This window comes from Hetaerina americana, unplaced genomic scaffold, assembly GCF_022747635.1.
Source record: "Hetaerina americana unplaced genomic scaffold, ioHetAmer1.1.p SCAF_10, whole genome shotgun sequence".
NCBI lineage: Eukaryota > Metazoa > Arthropoda > Insecta > Odonata > Calopterygidae > Hetaerina > Hetaerina americana.
Genome location: NW_027286070.1, coordinates 2946248 through 2961687, shown reverse-complemented (window position 1 = coordinate 2961687; position 15440 = coordinate 2946248). Strand labels below are relative to the sequence as shown.

The 15440-nt window shown below is 42.6% G+C and overlaps 1 protein-coding gene across 1 annotated transcript in view; it reads left to right on the top strand.

The window, feature by feature from the left end:
• The window catches only part of LOC139699480 (muscle-specific protein 300 kDa-like), a 96215-nt gene that overhangs the window by 42430 nt on the left and 38345 nt on the right, over positions 1–15440 (top strand). Inside the window, exons 46-52 of the mRNA XM_071598187.1 lie at positions 195–470; positions 810–1136; positions 1879–2187; positions 3982–4320; positions 6235–6417; positions 6985–7107; positions 7245–7396. Of these exons, the coding sequence (XP_071454288.1) occupies positions 195–470; positions 810–1136; positions 1879–2187; positions 3982–4320; positions 6235–6417; positions 6985–7107; positions 7245–7396 (1709 nt within the window). The remainder of the gene's footprint in view (positions 1–194; positions 471–809; positions 1137–1878; positions 2188–3981; positions 4321–6234; positions 6418–6984; positions 7108–7244; positions 7397–15440) is intronic.

The following is a 15440-nucleotide window of genomic DNA, read 5'->3' as shown; positions in this document are numbered from 1 at the left end:
GGCCTCATATTAAGACCTGGAGAGGTTATTGACTATCTCCATTAATGTATTTGCTGTGATGGTTAATTTTGATAATTAGCAGCCTGTCTTTATGTGCTGCTTTAGGGTAGATTTATAATGTTATTCATAATGCATACCTCTATTTTAAAAGGCGTATGTGTCCATTTTATAAATTTGTATTAATTTTCTGGCAGAAAATACTTGGAGAACTGAAGGCACACAAGTCCAAATTAGAAGATGCAGGCAACAGTAACATCGGGGAACTCCAGAGCATACTGAAAAAGCAAGAAGACCTCATACACACAATAGAGGGACAGATTGCAAAGTTAAGGCAGCAGCTTTTGCTCAGAGAACAATACATAGCTTTGATCACTGAGATCATCTCATTCATAACTAAATACAATGAAATTGTGAGAGAAATCGAAAGATCTGGACATTCAGTGGAAGAAAAGATCAAGAGATATTCAGACGTAAGTCATTTACTTTTGCTTCAGTACTATTTATTCCTCCTTTCCCTTCCTTATTGTAGTCAACACAATTGGTTTGTTAACATTTCATAATGCAATTGTTATTATTTTTCATAGTGTGAATTTTATTAATCAGTTGAGTACAAGTTCCATTATTCATAATTATATTGCATTATTTAATTTTAATTACAAATTAAGTCCAGTTTGGTCAAGGAAATATTTTTCCTTTGAAATTGTCTTCTTTCAACAATAAACACCCAATGTACTTTTACTTGGTTGGTGTTTGATAAAATAAAGTATTTTAATGGGACTGGCTCTCTTTAACAAAACTAATTTCTCCAGGTCATTCTCCGGATCCAAGAATGTGAGGGTCTCCTGGCCTCAGCCTCAGATAAGGGCCAGCAGATAGTGGATGAGGGTGCCACGGCTGCTGACAGGAACTCGGTCACTCAGCAGCTGCAGTCCTTAAAGCAGCAACTGGGTGCACTAAGGCGGGAGGTTGAGAAGCGTCGTGGGGAACACGAAGCAACAGCAGCCGAGCACCGAAAGCTTCTGAGTGAGCTTGAGGAAGCCCTTGATGACCTGCACCAGAAGGAATCAACGGCAGGGTCCTTGCCTCTCTTGCAAAGGGATCCCGCGAGCGTTTTGGAAGAAATGGAGCAAAATGAGGCAAGTCGAGGAAAGATTTTGCAGGAAAATTAGTGGACATAATTGATCTCAAATAAATTCTAATGGTTCAATCAAGCTTGTTTTATCACAAAAATGAGCTTCACTAGCTTTAGCAGCCACTGCATCTTGCCACATTTCCTTCCTCAATTATGGCAAAACTTGGCAACAAATGTATTTATCTTTATGAATTAAGCAACCATTTATCCTTATGAATATTAATTTAAAGTTAATTTGGTTGTTATACTGCACAGTTATAGAATGATCCATTACTTCTAATAAATTTGTTATTTAGCATTTGCATATGATGCTGCCACACCCCTGTCCAATTTGTAATTCAAATTAATTCATTAAAATGGTTAGCAAATCAATTTACACAAATCATTACTGTGTATATACATATATGTTTAGATGATATGAACACTCCATTTATTTTATGCATGTACATGTATTGTAATCAACTTGGACCATTTCTCAGTTTTCTCAGATAACCCAGATAGCTAGCTAGCTATATTGCCTAAATTATCAATGTACCACAAATTGAGAGTGAATATGTATATGAGTGCCTACTTTGAACGCTATGAATTTTAATGCTGTAATAACAAAATTGAGGCCACCAAATTGTATATTCTTTACTTGCGTGTGTTTACTGCTTGTACATTTCTTAACATCCTTGCTCATGTCTAAACTGTTATTCATGACTGATTTGGTAATGTGTTTACTGATGATTTACTTTGTTGTTTAGGTACTGGTGAGGGATGTTGGGCAACAGTTGGACAAGGTCCGTACAATCCTTGAGTCAGTTCGTCATGATGAGGGTCTACCTGGACCATTGACAGAGCGCCTGTCTGAAGCAAGTGTCTTATTGACCACTCTACCAAGGGCACTTGAAGAGCGAACTGCATACCTGAAAATTAACCGACAATATCGTCAAGAATATGGGACTTTGTCCAAGCAGCTGCATGATTGGATCAGAGAGGCTGAGGACAGGCTCCAGAAAGGAAAGGATGGTGTGGACTTTGAAAATGTTCTGTCTGATCTGGAGGAGCACAAGGTAAATTGGGAAGTAGAAGTGGAGATGAGGCATGGGAGTAAGGGCTTATTTTCGAAAGGATTGAACTAGGAAATGAGTGAATGACTCATATAAATATTTATGATGAAGTAGAAGGGTATTTTGCTGGCATTAAGGAATCTAATTTTTGAGATGGAATCAAGACATTGGAACATTGTTTGGGCCAAGTGCATTAGTGTTCAGGGAGATTAAATTGAAAAATGAAAAAGTTTCACTGGGGTAATTCATTTTTTCTATTCTATTCCTAGAACTTTTCAAATTACTCTTGTAATTTCTAACACATACGAGGGTCATCCGGAAAGTAGTACCCGTTCGTGAAATAAAGACACAAAAGTAAATATTAACAAACATAAAAAATTTTATTTGAAAGAGGATACTTTAAACTACTTCTCAACATAATCTCCAAGCAAATTAAGGCATTTGTCATAACGTGTGACAAGTTTCTGTATTCCTGCTGCATAGTCCTTCGCCGCCAGCTCATTGAGATACGCGAGGGACCCATCTTGCACAAATTTTTGCATAATGCAGATGGTGTTTAACAATTTCATGAACAATTGTTCGAGAAACATTGGGAAAATGCTCACAGATGTCATCAATTGTGACGCGCCGATCGTTCCTCACGAATTCGTCAACTGAGCTCACCAGTTGGTCTGTAATGACAGACGGTCTCCCCGAACGCTCATCGTCGTGTGTGTTCCCCCTCCCCATGTTGAAGTTGCGACACCACCGCCGAACAGACGACTCGTCCATTACATTGTCTCCATACACCTCCTTTAATTGGCGATGAATATCACATGGGCGAACGTTTCTTGCATTGAGGAATTTAATCACTGCCCTCACTTCACAACTGGCGGCGTTCTCAATTTTTTTAAACATTGTAAACAATCACAGAAACAACACAGGCAATGCTAGCGTCACGCAACTTGGCTCAGAGAAGGCAGACAAGCCACTGAAGCTATCTGACCTCGTCCAGCGGCTACTCGCGTCGTCAGCACTTCATGCGGCACGAACGGGTACTACTTTCCGGATGACCCTCGTATGTCATGTCTGCAAAACATGTAGTTTTAAAATGAATGGGGCAATACTTAATTCATACTTTATTTAATATCATGGGGAAATACTTTATTAATAATTTTAAATATATAGAAGATTATTAATTTAAATATTATAATTAGATTCAACCATATTTGTAAGAACTTTGAAAGTAAACATAATTTCAGCGCAGTTCATCTATGTTGCTTTTCATGATCCTTTTATAAGCCACCTTAGTATATGACTGGACTCTGTCCAGATTAAGTAAGGGTCTGGATTGGCTGAATTAAAATTATTTAGGGTTTACTATATTAACATATTGTCATAAATTTGTAAATAATGGGCAGTGTCATTTTGACCTTAATTTTAACAAAAATGTGTACTGAAATTTTGTAAACACTTCTATTTTCCTACGAAATGTGTAACCATATATGAGCTTCATATAAACTCCTGTGATATAAAAAAATCTTTTAATTATACGGCCGAAGAAAACATGGCTGACTTAGAGAAATAGGAGCTAGTAATGGAAATACTATCATGGTTACATGAAAATCAATGCTTTGGATTAACATATATTTTTAAGAGTGACAATATTAACCTGAAACCTATTACCCAAAACCCATGAGAATTATCTTAGAAAACACTTGCATGAATAAAAATTTACCTGTATCCTGATGTCCTCAGGAGTCAAATTATCAATTATGTATCCCCTTTCATCCACATTTTCATCGCATTGCTATTTAGGTATTCTTTGGTGGAGAGGCAACCATACTTGAGTTGGCTCAGCAAAAGCTGCAGAAATCTGCAGATCAGATCTGGCCATCCCTATGTGCAAGTGAGCAGGAGGAACTGAGCCGCGAGCAGCAGCACAATACCCAGCTCCTCAAAAACACCCTCAATTCTGCAAGAAGCCACCGAGCTGAGTTGGAGCAAGATGCAGAGATCTGGAAGGATTACCTGCAGACAATGGATCGCGTTCGCTCCATCCTTGGCCGCAGCCAGTTCACTGATGAGCCTGCTGCAACACTTGCTGGTCTCCAGTTTAACATTCAGAAAATAAAGCATGCTCTGAGTGAAATTGGGGTAATTATACTTTTTGATTGGCTACTCCCCCATAAGTTGTAAGCATTAATTTTTGTGCTTAAACTTCATTTACTGCGGGCTCTCTCCCATTATTCATGAATTTCACTAAACTAGTAATGAACAAACTCTACATGGAGGTGGCCGTATGGTATTATTTACTAAGTTATAATGCAGTCTTTGATGTCATAACTCCTGAAATTTTTTATTTTATCATCTTATAGGGATTCATCAATTAATTTCTCAAATTAATTCCCGTCCCCTTAATTATATTCTTACAAGATGTTATAAGGCCTCACTGTGTCTGCTTGAATTTATACTGATGTTTTTTTTTTCAATTATTATCTTGAAATAACCATCTCCTTACTTAAGTATGTTCCCGAGAACAAATTCAGAGTCCGAATCAAGATGCCAATAGATGGAAATTTCATGCCATTCTGCCCTGACTCAATTGATGGCGATATATTATTGAAAAAGTAAACTGCATTTATTTGAGAATCTCTTACAAATGTCTTAAATCTAGTTAAATTTGTTTTCTCCATTATAATTAGTGGAATCAATTCGTTATGAATTGAAGTGCAAATACTTTTTTATTCTGCACACAATTTGAGTCACCCTAATATTGAATTTTGATGAATGGTGCTATGATATCTAGCATCTAACTATAGATTGTGTGAGTGAAAATATTTTATTGGAATAACAAAGTATACTTGTTTCAATCCATAATGCCGCTTAAGAAATCAGGAGTTTTCTCAATATTTATTATTTATTTATTTATTTATCGACTTAATTGGGCAAGGTTGAGACTAATAGTCTCCTCTTCCACCTAACCCTACATTACAGACATTATATTGAAGACAATTACATACAACCAAGCCCTAGATGAAGGGAAATCCACCTAGGCAGGAATCAAACCCGCGACCTTTGGACTAGCAGGCGAGGACGTTACCCCGCCGCCACCGAGGCCGGCATAATATTTAAGAATTTATTGAGAAACACTATCTGCCACAGCTTAGAAAATACCCTTTTGTTGGAATTGTTCTGCTTATCAGAAAGCAACTCAAATTGAATCAACACTAAGTGTGGATGGATTAAAATACAGCTGGATTGATCAATTCGGCTAGGCATGGATGAGGAAACACTAACTGGGCAGGTTCCACAATAATTTTTATTTTTTACAACTATGGTTTTGTCTCATTCTGGGCGAATCTACCAAGTTAGTCTTCCATCATTTAAGCTTTGTTCAAAAGCCTTCCACCAAGCAATGCCTGAGGCAGTGTCTCAGTCAATTCTGAGTTTAATATAGTAGTGATTCATGGGAGAGTATATGCAGTAAATACATGAGGGTGAATGATGAGAATGTTGCTTCTTGAGAATTGACAGATGAATATGTAAACGTGTGGGCAACTATGTACCGGCAAAGGGGATTGGTTGTCTTTTCCTCTCAATGCACTATCTTGGAGGATCTCAATTTCCATGTGGAACTTTGCCATAGGACCTATTCAGGTTCAGGGTAGTCTTTTGAATCGTTTTGTTAGGTTATTTGGTTGAAATCACTGTGAATCATAATATTCTTCATTATACTCCTCCCTACAATTTATATTTTTCCTTTCCCCCCAGTTAGCAAGAAAAGGGAGAGTCACATGACACTGAAACAATACAAATTGATTGCTTGCATTAATGATATTTTTTGCGATACCTCTGTTCTTGGGTTTCTCGGGGTTTCCCATGGTATATTGGAATAGGCTCATTGAGATGTGGTACGAGGAGACCTGGAGCATGAGAAAGTGCCAGGTTTCTCCAAAGGCAGTTCTGAAGAATCAACCGCAATATTCTCTGATATATGCAGTGCTGGAATGATTTATGGACAAATCTATAGTGCTCATGTGTTGTTCCTTGTTCTTTCTGTGTGTGCAGGGCCAACAGAATGAGCTCGACCTCCTGAATGAGCGCGGAAGGGAAATCACACGTCAGTCGGACCCTTTCAACTGTGAAAGAGTCAAGCAGCAAATCCAAAACATCAATAAGGATTGGAATAACCTGATGCATGACTTAGAGTCCAGGAGAGATACTCTCAACAATTTGAGTGGGCAGTGGAAGGTGGGTCTGCAACTGTGCCTAATATGATGAATATGTCCCAGTGTCACCAAGTCCACTCCACTCAAACATGTGTACTTTGGCCGACCTAATGTTGGAATATGCACAGCCTAAAAGCAGAGAGAATGTGCTCATTCTGGAATGGAAAGGGAGGGTGTGGTTGATATAAATGGCTGCGGCTTTCTTGGTTTTTCCAAAATTCACTTGTCACCATGGCAGCAGGAAATTGCAGGGGGATTAGGAAATGGAAAACAAATCATTGTCCCATTAATATTTGAATGGCATTTTTAGTTTATTGATGATTAAATTGAGCAAAAACATAGCTTATTTCTCTATATGTTTAAACACATTGGGTTGGAGAAATTTAAGATTTTGCCACTTTGGGACAATCATGAAAGCAATGGGTCAGTCTCAATGAAAGAGATATGAATTTGAAGATGACGTCACCACATGGAGTTGGCTTGGGAATATTGGGACACGGCCCGAAATTTGAAATTGCCCAGCAAACCTCACGAAGGGTAGGGTGTGGGTCCATGATTCACTTAAGAATGAAATTTATTTACATTTCAGGAATTTGAGAATAAATGGCAAGATTTTGAATCTTTCCTGGTTGCATATGAAGAGAGGGCACGTCACGTGGACACTGTTGTCCGTAACAAACCCCAGATTGAAGAAGCCAGGACCAGTTTGCATGTAAGTCATGATCCATTTTCATTGCTGGATGCTAATTAGATATTCTCTAGTGGCACCAGCATGTGGAGTGCCACGTGCTCTTAGCTGGAGGCAAGGCATTTGCTGATCACTATTGCTGTGCATACTATTTCCTTCAGGACCTCTTGGAAGAAGTTGAGGGCCACAAGTCAGCTCACGAGGAGGTGTTATTCCTGTCAGGATCAGTGCTCACTTACCTCTCGGCCATTGCTGAACCGGCTTCAGCATCCTTGAAGGAGAAATTGGAGAAGTTGACCAAATCTTATAACACGTGAGTTCTGCCCCTGAGCCCCTTCCAGCATTCGCTGATGAACCTTGCTTGAACTCTTGTGGTGGGGCAGTGGCTCACTATGAGCGACTCCCCCTCATCCCTTGCTTTCACCATTTCTCTCTGTGACAGTCATTTTTCTTCATTTGTTTGGCTCATTTATTTCATTTCTCTCGTACGTTTTGAAGTTATTTGGAATCATGAAAATGTAGGATTCTGAGGATTAATTTTGGTTAAACCTTAGCTAAATTTATGATTAACTTATTTTCTGTTATCTCAGTAAAGTATTATGCCTTTCATGATGTTAGATAGCATTTACAAAATCATACATACTCTTAATATCAAGAGAGCTTTAGAAAATTATTCCCTCACCAGTGTAGATATGGTCAGAGTGAATTTCTTGTGGGAAAACATTCAGGCCAAAGAAATGCCTTATTTTTTAATTATTTATTTTTAGTATTGAAGTTGAAGTTATTTTCAAACTATGTCTTAGACCAGGCCAAACAATAAAAAGTAACAAGGAATTCTTTTTAGAGATATAGGTAGAATACTATACTTCATTGAAAAATGTAGTTGATGTCATTCATTCGATGGCAGCATTTTATGAGAGCCAAGGAATCTATTTTAAGTGGTTATGAGATCTTATGTCTGTTTTCTTGGTCATTTCTGCCTCTCTAAACATGTCTGACAAATATTTTTTCCATAAAAAATATTAGCCTTTGCCAATTTGTTTTGTTTTTTGTGAGGATGACCACTGCCATTTTTAGATTTTGCCTGTCAATTACTAGAAAGTCTTGGATTTATAAGTACATTGCTAATCCCAACATGAATTTAACCATTAATGTGTACTAAAAGGCTAATTCTCCTGTCAAATTTCAGTAGGAAATTCGAAATCTATGATTAGTTCTTCCTTTTACATAGAATGCATACATTCCTTTTCTCCCTTTGCCATAAGATGACCCCTTTGGCCATTATACTTGTATTCTGCTCTGGCTAAGGAGTGTGGCTGATGAGGGTGAACCCCTCCAGCTCACTAGTTGTCAGATCCTGAGTTCCATTGGTGCTCTGCCATGGGAGCGTCTGTGCACCAACAACCTATGCCACATGTAGCTACACTTTTTGTTATCAAACTTTGAATGTATTAGGGATTTCACATGGATTAAATAATGGGAAACAACCTTGATAAATGCAATAAATGATGCTGCGAACTCGGAGTGAATAGTTCCTTTGAAATTGAATACTGGGTGTGCTGCCCATTTATCTTTTGCAAAGAGTGCACATGAGCACACCATTGGGTCCCTTGTGCAGTACTTGAGACTGTGTTGTTTGCGCTCTTGAGCAAGATGTTTTATAAAAACAAAAAGTAGGAAATTAATAATGTTGCTTGACAGTAAATGTTACCATACTTAAACTAGGTGAAATGGAATAAATGGTACTGTAAAAACAATCTGTTCTACACTTCCTCTCAAGTGGTCAACTTTTTTAATTGAAAGCACATGCGATGTTGTGTGTGAAGCAATTGGGAAAGAATCATTTATTCCTCTATGAGCTGAGAGATGTATTCTTAGGCTTGCATTAAATAATCTGCTCAGTGATTATGTTTTACAGAAAAATGTTTTTTAGGCTCCATGACAGTATTTTAATAATTTTCCCACGTAAAAATTTTCAGTGCAAAAATTAAAAAAGGCCTCAACCACTTCTTTCCACCCTTCATAACCCCAAATGAACACTCATGGGCCACCAGTAGCTGAGTTTGTTCCGCCAGTCATTAGTAATTAATTATCTCTCTGCATTTCACTTTGGCATGTATGGACTTTATCTCCCAATCCTTTGGTATTAAACAAATGCGACAAATGCGATCATCCTTCTTTCTTGTCATCCAAATGAATATTTTCAACAGCTCTTGAGAATTGTTCAGCTTGACCAATCTGGTGTAGACTGAGTCTATTGGGCACCGCCCTCATAATCTGATCCTATGTTAGGATTGTGAGGTCATAGATTCGGAAACTGCTGTGACCCCAGTGTGGGAGCGCAAATGGCTGACCTATTTTTTTTTTGGAAACATTTCACAAAATAATTACTCCACAGGTCACATCAGTTTAGTTCCCACTACTTAAGTACCAAACATTATGATCAAAATACCAATTAAATAAATGCATACTTAACTTATATTTGATGACTTGGGTAGTTATCTTTGTTCAAGTTAGTATGATGATAGAAAAGTTTATATTATTCATGGTGTAATTCTTTCATATACGTTCCTAATCATATCTGCTAATGGAGGCACTTTTTTCAATGTACAATAATGCTACTTACCTATGGAACATCCAACCAAAGCAAAGAAGTACTGACTGCTCAAGTTTTGAACCAATGATCTTAGAATCTATCAAAAAGTGCTTCTTTCTGTTAGCCAACACTTCTCTATTCAGAAGGAATGCATGTATTTTAACACCCATAGCAAGATGGTTTATTTAGAATAACCTTGTATGATTCCACTATCAGCTATCACTCAATTTCACATGTTTCCAGATACATGAAATCCCTATTTTTTAATTTATTTTTCAATTAATCGATTGTCTTAAATTCTCATCCTGATATCACAGTTAAACAAAATAATGTAGTATTTTTTTCTGATTGAACACATCTTGAAGGAAATGCATGTAGATGTATTAGAATCGACAAATTGAGCACTGCATTTGCATTACCGCATACAAATCGTTGTTCATAATACCGAGAATGACCGTGATTTGATGTCAACAAATCGTTACCCACTCTCCTCTCATTTAAGCAGCCCCATGCAAAACGTGTCTATGGCCAAATCAGGTAATGCTTTTACTTGCCGCGATGCACGTTGTCGTGAAAAATCAATACGCGTTGCTTTTTGCGCTTTATAACTCGTGATCCGAGCGGTGCATCATGGGGATGGACTCGTCGTCGGACGAAAGTCACTGGGGTAAAGGGGTAAATTTCCCCGGCGGGTCCCCCGGAGGACGTCCTTAAAGGAGGTCCAGGTAAACCCCCCCCCCACCGTATTTTCGGAGTGTCTACCTCACGTGCCGGATACGATTTTTTCAATCATTCCTCTCCACTGGCGGAATTATTGTCGGCGGGGACGAGGTGGATGGACGACTGTGGAGGCGCGCATGCCGCCGCCGCCTCACCCGCCAGCAGCTGATCAATAAGCACGCAAGCGCGAGGAGGCGGCGAGGAAGGGGAGAGAGAGGGGGACGAAGGGAAGAAAGGGGGGAAAAGTCAGTGCGGGAGGCGGCGGCGATGACGGCTGCGGCGGCATCGCCGACACGGGACAGCGGAAAAAAGAGTGAGTGGACTCACGCACTAAACACACGCGCGGAAAAAAACAAGCACGTCTCCAACACGGCCACGACCTCCTCCTCCTGTCCCGGCTACGGCCGACAGTGGCCCGTTCGCAGTGCCCTCGGAATTAAGGCTCGGGTGACGACGCAGTAATATCCGTTTTCGGGAAAAAGGATTATTTTGACGTGAGGGCGAGCATCCGTGGGGCAGACGGGGGCGGGGAGGGTGGGAATGAGCAGTGGCAGTCTGGTGAAATCCTCTTCTCATGTATTCGGTACCTTCTGTGCTCGGCGTCGGATGGCGACACCGAAATCTATTTGGATGCAGATTACTGTGTCGCCATCGGACGCGGATTGCAGGTACTCCGTAGAGTGGCGTACTATGTACTAGCAGTCAGTCACCCCTCGCCCCCTGGCCGCTGTCATTTCGTCCTCAGGGACGCGCGCGCCAGCGGCCGGCCCTCACCCGTCCCGGGCGGCCATTTCGTGCCACGTGGGCGCGCGAGATATATATGCATGTGCCACCGCCGCTCTCTCGGGGGAGGCGGTACCCCTTGCCTTAATCCCCCCCGCTGCCGCTCTCCGTGTATATCCTTCTGCACCCTCCCTCTCATCCCGCCCCCTCCTCTCCCTATGGTTGGGGGGAATGGGTGGTGTGTTCTCGTGCGTAGGGCCGCTCTCGTCTTACTTCATTAAATGCACGGAAATAGACCCTGGGGAACTGATGGGGGGCGGGGAGAGGGGGCAGACGCAGTGTGGGACGTGACTATTGTGCCGGAGATTCGAACCAGGTGACTCCCCCCCCCTCTCTCTCTCCTCCTGCTTTTATTTCTCTCTCCCTTCCACCCCCGCTCCGTTCCTTCCCCTTTTTCCCCCCTCCCCCCGCTAGAATCACTCTCTCTCCCCGTGCTCTGCATCGCGTAGTCTGCCCGCCCGCGGACTATCGTGACGGGTCTCTATCGGTGGTGCCTTCTTGGTGTGTGCTTTGTGCCCTAGAGAAACACCTGCCTGGCTGTTTCCCTCGTTTCGTCGTCGTCTTCCCGAAAGAGCGGTCGCTGTCCGTCTCCCGCTTACCTCTCCGTGGGACACCGCGACAGGATTGTGTGCTCTGCCCTCCCCGTGCATATTACAACGATCGTTCCTCCCGAGTGGAGTTCGTCGCTTTTGGTTTGGGTGAGCGCTGGTTGCGGTCACCACGGCGTGACCCCTTCCCTCCCTCCCCCCCGTTTTGGTGACTCTCCGGAGAGTCTTATTTTCCGTGACCCTCGGGACCGGGTCGCGGCGACCTCGAGCGTTGTACGTTTGAAGTCGTGATGGTATGCTGTTTTGATATTTTCAAATAGGTACTTTGAATCAGCGTCGGATGGCGACACTGTCTCTTTTATATGGAGCCAAACACCAAAAGCACATGTTAATGTCGCCATCCAGGTCTGGCATCGGCCACTTCTTCGAGGAGTTAACGGCACACCTTCGTATGTATGTGCCTTAAAGCCCGCCCGCTCTCTATCCCCTCCGTGCCCTCCCTGCGTGGATTGTGTGTAACTGACTGCCGACGCGAAGGTGATCTCTGCTCCTATTTTGGCGTGAATGGATGGCCAGGAGAGAGATGGGAATGTACATAATCGCCCCAAGAGAAGAACGGCCCTCGAAGCAATGACATTGCTGTGGTCGGTTTCCACCTCTCCGTGCGGCCCTCTCATCTGTGTTTCTCTCCTCATACGCCAACCTCCGCTCTCGCCGTTTTCAACTTCGATATTTGTTTGCCTCGTCTTTCGTTTGTCGTGCGCATCAGCATCGTTCTCCTTCGTAACCGCTCTCCCTTCCTGCATCATCCCCCCCCACCCACCCGAACCCCTTCCGCTTTCCCTCCCACCGATATCCACATGAAATTGCCAGTCACCAAAATACGCGTCCTTTGCCAACCCAACGGTGAGCACCATTGGGTCCCTTCACTTTTTTTCAGCGCTTTAGAACTTCGTCTCGTCTCACGGGTTGATTCGAGTTCTCCCTCTTTCGCGGGACCTCGGTTGTTTTGGGTCCTCGCTTTGGCAAGGGCGATGGGGTGGAACGGAGGCACAGTGAACATCCCATGGAAGTGCCCTTTTATTCGGTTTAACTTCTCTCTGTATCACGGCCTGGTTTTCGATCCGTTGACGAAGATGCATCGTGCCTCATGATGATGCCACTACTCAAGTCGGCGTCGTAATGAAGAAGACTGCGTTTCTTCCGGTCAACCGTCCTCTGATCCCTCTCCGTCGTCTCTCTTGGGGGCGCGGGTGCTTTCCTCCTCTTAATTCTTCTTGAATGCGCCGATCCCCGACTGTCGTCACATGGCGCGTTGAATGTTTTCTGCACCGGGCATTGTTGAACACCCCCATCTCCCTCCGTCGTCACCCCGCGAAGGTCGAATGCATCGTGTTTATTTTTAAATCCTCCGCGCATCCTCGAGCCAGAGGGAAAAGGGGGTGGTTTGCCCTGCTTCGCCCCTCGGGAGTGCCCCCACGCCCTGGGCGCCGCAAGGCACGCCTCCCATCTAGATGCATTCGATTCGCGTCGCCCCCCCTCCCTCCCTCCGGCTCGCCCCTCCGTCCCACCCGCGTGCGTGTGCTTCTCCCCCCGCCCCCTCGACACCCCTCCCGCGTGGCGGTGGATGGTCGGTCACCCTCCCCTTCGCGTCACGCCGAAATGCTCAAATCGGTCGGTGGCATGACCAATACGAAAGAAAGGGCCCTTAAGTAGCATCATAATATCGACAGACATGGTCGTTCGTCACTCGGAGGGTAATTACGAATTATATCGCGCGAGTCTACCGGTTTAGGGCAGTTTTTCGTCGGACTTAGGTGCTACTCACCTCTGTGGGGCATCCTAAGCCCCGCCCAACATTACGCTGAATACCCTTAAACCTCATATTGCATAATACAATGCATCGTTTATAAGTGATGCATGCACCCCACACTCCTTATTCCAGCCTAACATATTTATTCTTCTACCCCCCCCCCTCCGCATCGTTACCCAACTTTCTCCATTCTGCCACAGCATCCCATTGCCACTCAGCATCTCCACCATCCACATTTGCTGCCCTCTTTGAATTTTTCCCAAAGACCCCTCCTCCTTTACTCACGATTGCGTCTCAAAAGCTGCCTATCTGCAGCTTTATCCTCTTGCTTCAACGACCTAGTTATCGTACCATAAAAACCGTGCTCCATATAGAAGTTTTCACCAATCCTTCCCGTACATATTTACTTAAGATCCCCGTCGCCAAATCCCTTCTCCTTGCAAAAGTTTCTACACCTAATGTTATTCTTTTTTTTAAATTTCCTTAAAGTACGAATATTTGGGGTAAATTAATTTAGTACACATTTTCACTAAAAAAATTTAATTGCACTACACGGTTTCGGCGTAACAATGTCCATTGGCCTTAACAAACAACGGCATTATGTTACATTGAAACATAGTAGTGCAATAGGAAGTTTATTTGTTGGAATTGGTTCTTAGTTTGATCGTTTAAAACTGCGACACGTGGCTGATGAAACCTGACCGAAATGCAAAGATGGAACTCAAAACTTTTTTCTATCACAATGCCGTATTCAACTCTAGAAATTAGAAGAGCCCTCCTTTTTCTTCATTAGACCATTTAGAAGTATATAAGTACTATAATATTATTTTTTCCTCGATATTAATTAAGACGCTCTCACTCGGTAATTTGACGACTTAAATTTACGAACGTAAACATGGGACATCGTTTGCTTCCAGTTAATTCTTTGACGGTGACCTTACGTATATGCTCACCTAAATTACGTATTTTTTAAGGTAGTCTCTAAGGTTGTGTTCTTTCTTTCGGGGTGAACTGGCGTTAATGTTTAATGCCGGAAGGGGGGCGCATCGGGACATGGGACACCATTGTTACAGTCATCGCGGGAGTGCTTATGTTTAATAATAGCGGCCTCCCCTCCCGCTGTGCGGGCGATGCGCCAAGTCTTTCTTTATCCCCGGCACCATGGCGCAGGGCAGAGCAGTGCGGGAGTTGGAAGATTCTTTCGGCGGAATTTAATTTTTGCCCGCGTTCCGATGGAAGGGCGTGGTGTTTCTTCTTCATAATTTCCTCGCCAACATTCGAGTGGCTTGCGAAAGATTTTATTTCATTTTATAAACTTATTAATGGCGTGGGCATTGTGTAGGAGACAGTGTAGGAGAAGAAGTGCGCTAGCGAAATAGGCATTGAATAGATGAATTTAGGTGTTGCATGGATACGAGACCTGATCTTTGTGGCAAGTGGATGAACGTAGATTGGAGGCTTTCGAGATTAGGGCGTGGCGGAGAATGGAGAGAATGAGTTGGACCGAGTATTTTTTAGTACCCTACAAGCCACCGCTAGGGTACATATTAGGGGTAGGGTGGGGCAGGGGGTGAAAACGCACTGGACTAATTTTGACCTGAATATTTTTACCCCTACCGCGATCGGACAACGTTATTCTGATCCCTTACCGTTCTCGGCAAAAATTACATCTTGAATCTACCTGTTCTACACATAATCTCTCTACTTTTACGGACACGATCTCGCCTACCTTAGTGCGCTGGGGGTAATAATACATTTTCAACTTCATTGCTAAATAGACATCCTTCCAATTCATGCAAGAGCTTCAATCTGTAATTTAACCTTCGCTCCGCGAGTGATTCCCTGCCTAGCTGCTCTAATATTTTGGATACGCTACTCAGTTTATCATAACAACATT